The 4,467-nt window shown below is 41.9% G+C and overlaps 1 protein-coding gene across 1 annotated transcript; it reads left to right on the top strand.

Moving 5' to 3' along the window:
* Positions 1–202: 202 nt before the first annotated feature.
* On the top strand, positions 203–3,766 carry mnx2b (motor neuron and pancreas homeobox 2b). Its single transcript, XM_030130895.1, has 3 exons — positions 203–635; positions 2,290–2,450; positions 3,359–3,766. The coding sequence occupies exons 1-3, from the start codon at positions 203–205 to the stop codon at positions 3,764–3,766; spliced, it is 1,002 nt and encodes a 333-aa protein (XP_029986755.1).
* The last annotated feature ends 701 nt before the right edge of the window (positions 3,767–4,467 follow it).

Below are 4,467 nucleotides of genomic sequence, written 5' to 3'. Positions count from 1 at the left end.
CTGTCAATGCCACTGCTTATTTCTTGGTTGCATGAAGGTTGTGCAAGGATTCGTGTGAAGCTGTCTGAGAAGATAAGGAAGGATATATTTGTGAGTTTGTGACTGTTTCCGTCTGCGCCCTGACGCACGGCACAGGTCACCCTGCGCACACCTGCCCAGCTTTACGCGTCTGTTTCCTTTGTCTTTGTGAGCAAAAGCCCACATGGAGAAATCGAAAAACTTCAGAATTGACGCGCTGCTTGCAGATGAGAGCAGTCGGGTCAACCGGGACCTGTCCCCGGGTCTGAGCAGCGAGAGCCCCGCGGGGAGCCCCGTCTCCTGTCGGCGTGCGGACACACCGTCTCCTCGGGCCGCACAACTTCAGACCGGAATCATATCCAAGCCTGGTATCCTAAATCTGTCACATCCAGGACTCGCTTCCCTCCCTCAAGGGGCAATCCCCGGCATGTATCCTGCACCCATGTATCCGTTGTCGGCTCTGGGCGGCCAGCACCCCGCCTTCGCCTACACCGGGTTCACACAGCTGACCCAGACCTACCCGGAGCACCTGAAGGCGGCGGCCATGGCGGGGTCTCTGCCCCTGGAGCACTGGATCCGAGCTGGAATCATGATGCCAAGACTGCCAGATTACAGCTGTAAGTGTCAACAAATGTCATCAAAATGTTCTGTTGAGAAATCAGGCAGTGGGGCCCACGGTGTCATGAGAAAAAATACACTTTTACAGGATAATATTATTACACAGGAGGCCTGTCATCCAGTTTAGTAGTATTTATAAGAAAGATTTACTGACATAGCCGAGATTAAAACCACGAGTTAATGTTTGAGTAAATGTATATTATTATTATTATTATTATTATTATTATTATTATTATTATTATCATAAAGATAATTCGATGCTTTATTAACTTCATTTTGGCAAAATAACATGACATTTTTTTAAATAATATATTCGTTGCTTTTTATTGTCAGAGGCATCAAAACATTTGTGTCGTTAATAAAATACCGTAATGATCAGTCAGAAATGATATGGCCTTTCATGCGCATTATTATTATTTTAGATTTATTTTTACATGTATTTATTAACGAAGCCTGTTTGGTTTGTTGTGTGAATACACATGTGGATTTGATGCTGAAAAAGCATTCTTGACTAAATTAATTTCACTGCCATGACCATTATAATTTACAACCTCTCAGAAAGCGCGCTTTCCAGGCCATACTTTGTATAATAATTTATTCAAAACAAGGCTACACAGGGCACCTTCATATATTTTGCGCTAATAACAACAGCCGTACATTGTCTTGCACAGTGGCCTGGGTTTACTGCATATCTGTGTGTCATATTTTAATTTTGGCTCATTTATTTCTCTATAAACGCCAACCCGATGAAAATTGTCTTTGTGTGACGAAGAGACTATAAACAAACACCTAAAACGTTCTGTAGTTCATCAATAAAATCCCAAAAGCCTTCATTGGATTTTCATTAAGTTAATGGCATGCCTGTGTTTTTATGGCCTCTGCGCCCGCTCCTGCTGTGTCCCCTCGTCAACAATAAACTGGAGTAAAGCTATTATAGTTAATGATGGCCAGAGAGTGCGGGCATATGTGTGCGTGTTCCCACCCACAAAATTATATTGAACTTCCTATGTCCTTGGCATTATATAAATAAGACTGACAATGTCTGGACAAAACATCTAAAGATCAGATAAGACTAGAATGTCTGTCTCCTCCTGAAGGCCATCAGCTCCTACAAAAATAAGTTTCAAATCAGTTCATTTGAGCAAAAATAGTCAAAGTCCTGTGTGTGTGTGTGTGTGTGTGTGTGTGTGTGTGTGTGTGTGTGTGTGTGTGTGTGTGTGTGTGTGTGTGTGTGTGTGGACAAAGTGATATGTTTCAGGCAGTTTTTCCAATCTGTTCAATAGACACGTCTAACAGCCACTAGAGTTATATGCATTTCACTGCAACACTTTAATTTTTGTGTGTCACAAAAAAACAGAGAAAAAAATGATCTCAAGACGCAGGTAAACAGTGATAGCCATCGTTTCATAAAGTCCCTCTGGATTCGACTGACTCCATAAATGAGGAACCCCTGGACAGATGATTAAATATGATATTCTTGACCAGAGTAGTGATGAAAATGACAAGGATTTGACCTTCTGTGTGATGACTGTCACTGGGAGAAAAGACCAGAGATCAGCAATTATGACTATTCTGTGTGTGTGTGTGCGTGTGCGTGTGCGTGTGTGTGTGTGCATGTGCGTGTGCGTGTGTGTGTGTGTGTCGTCCATGCAGCGGGCCCTCAGTCTGGTCTGCTGGGGAAGTGCCGGAGGCCCCGGACAGCCTTCACCAGCCAGCAGCTCCTGGAACTGGAGAACCAGTTCAAGCTCAACAAGTACCTGTCCAGACCCAAACGCTTCGAGGTGGCCACGTCACTCATGCTCACTGAGACACAGGTCAGAGACGGCACCTCACAAGTCACATAGAGTCATTTGGAAGTGAAATGAGGGTCACTTAACAAAAGCTCAGAGTCAGTCAAACAACAAAAGACGTTATTGTCATCAACTGCAGGTCAGCGGCACCATCACCCAATATAAAAACCAAATATGCTTGTATCACATAACCCATTTCACCTTCTGTGGGGAACGCCCAAAGGTTTCATTATGGCAATACACTGTTGCCCATAAAGTTGGAATAATTTGGTTTTTGTGATACACTCCTCTTTTTTTATGCCTATTTACACACATCAGTAATCACCTTTGACCAGGGCAATGATTTCATACTCAGTCACAGTTACACCTGATCAATCATTTAGCAATCATTTTAGGAGAAGAGGTAAAAAAAAATATTTTATTCCAACTTCATGTGTACTTTACATTCAAGTGGGTTTAGATTAAAAGAGCTATCATCTTAAAATACCATCATATTCAGTATGGAAAGCTTCACTTTGTTAAATTTACAAATCTTGGTGAATTATCCTTTAGTTATCTGTTCATTATGCAGGGATATTTGTGTGAATTTAATTTTTATTTAATTTTAACAATTACATTATGTGTTTCAGGACACAAACTAAACAAAACTGTAGAATATTTTTGCTTAGAGAAACTGCACTTTTTAAAGATTAATCTGACTAAAGACAACACAATGCGGTAATAATAAGACATTAAAGTCAAAGCAAGTAACAGAATGTATGAAATTGGGAAAAAAAAGAATTTCAGACTGAGCAAAAAACAGGGTTCTGTATTTAAGGATGAAAACCAAGCTCAGGTCAGGTTGACACCTGTTCTTGTGGTACAAGTGATTATACATTTTGCCTGAAAACTAAAATGTGACTGATTTGAGCCCATGTTCCGTGTCTCTGCAGGTCAAAATCTGGTTCCAGAACCGGAGGATGAAGTGGAAGCGCAGTCGTAAAGCGAAGGAGCAGGCCACCGCCTCGGCCCAGTCTGATGGAGACCGAGGACGCAGCGGCGGCAAAACGACCTCCGACAAACCTGACGACAGCAGACGATCAGTGAACGCAGACGACAGGGGGATAGATCTGGACTTAGAGGATGGAGAGGAGGAGGAAGAAGAGGAGGAGGAGGAGGAGGAAGAGGAGGAGAACCAGCATGATTTCCCTCTTGCTATGGGCAACGGGATGCCACGATCCATGGACTTCTTGCAGCCGAGCACCAATGTCGGGTACAATCCCCACAGCCCCTTTTCCGATGATGAGCTGGAGGGGGTGCAGGTGGGGGGAGGTGACAGGAAGATCGGGGCAGGGCTGTGAAAGGATGTGAGTGTTACAAAGACTTGACACTTTACACAGACGATGGGCCACGCACCTACATAACGCTCTCTGTTTGCTACATGGTTTTAACTGTGAATGTTTTTCCAAAGTGGACATTAATTGGAAAGATAAATAATTCACACTTCTACCATCTGCTCATTTAGAAATTCCCAAGCAAGAGCGAGTGTGTACACCCTCGGACACAGGATTATGACACACATACTGTATAAACTGTTTGTGAATAAAATCATCAGTACTGTACATTTCATAGCATGTTGAAAAGTGGTCATTTCCTCCACAAACGCAGCTGTCTTTGCTCCGTTCACTGAATATGAGACAGCTCGAATGCACCAGCACAGCTTTCCATCAGAAACACAAAAAAGTAAGCATTGAATAAGCTGTCTTATGTTGCAACTGAAGAAAAAGACTTGAAAAACATTTGTCGTCATTGATATTTCTAGGCAGGCACCATCCAGTATAATATATTTCCTTTTGTCCGTTTTATGTGAATATTTATGAGACTTCTATGGGATTTTTTTTTCTTTCCCTTGACGTTTCTGAATTTGTTGTTGTTGCTAATGTGTAAATGCATTTAATTTATTTGAATGATTGCAAAAAGTGAATCATATATGTATTTATCTGAAACTATTTGTGGTGTAATGTGAAATAAAAAATGGAATAAAAATGAATGCAGAGCTTTT

This window comes from Sphaeramia orbicularis, chromosome 3 (assembly GCF_902148855.1).
Source record: "Sphaeramia orbicularis chromosome 3, fSphaOr1.1, whole genome shotgun sequence".
NCBI lineage: Eukaryota > Metazoa > Chordata > Actinopteri > Kurtiformes > Apogonidae > Sphaeramia > Sphaeramia orbicularis.
The sequence above is the reverse complement of the archived record's forward strand: the minus strand, read 5'-3'. Positions and strand labels throughout refer to the sequence as shown.

Bases quoted from the DNA above. Each gene is read 5' to 3' on its own strand.
- mnx2b (XM_030130895.1), top strand. From the start codon at position 203: ATGGAGAAATCGAAAAACTTCAGAATTGACGCGCTGCTTGCAGATGAG. The intron at 636-2,289 runs GTAAGTGTCAAC...TCGTCCATGCAG, and splicing joins AAGACTGCCAGATTACAGCT to CGGGCCCTCAGTCTGGTCTG. The intron at 2,451-3,358 runs GTCAGAGACGGC...GTGTCTCTGCAG, and splicing joins TCATGCTCACTGAGACACAG to GTCAAAATCTGGTTCCAGAA.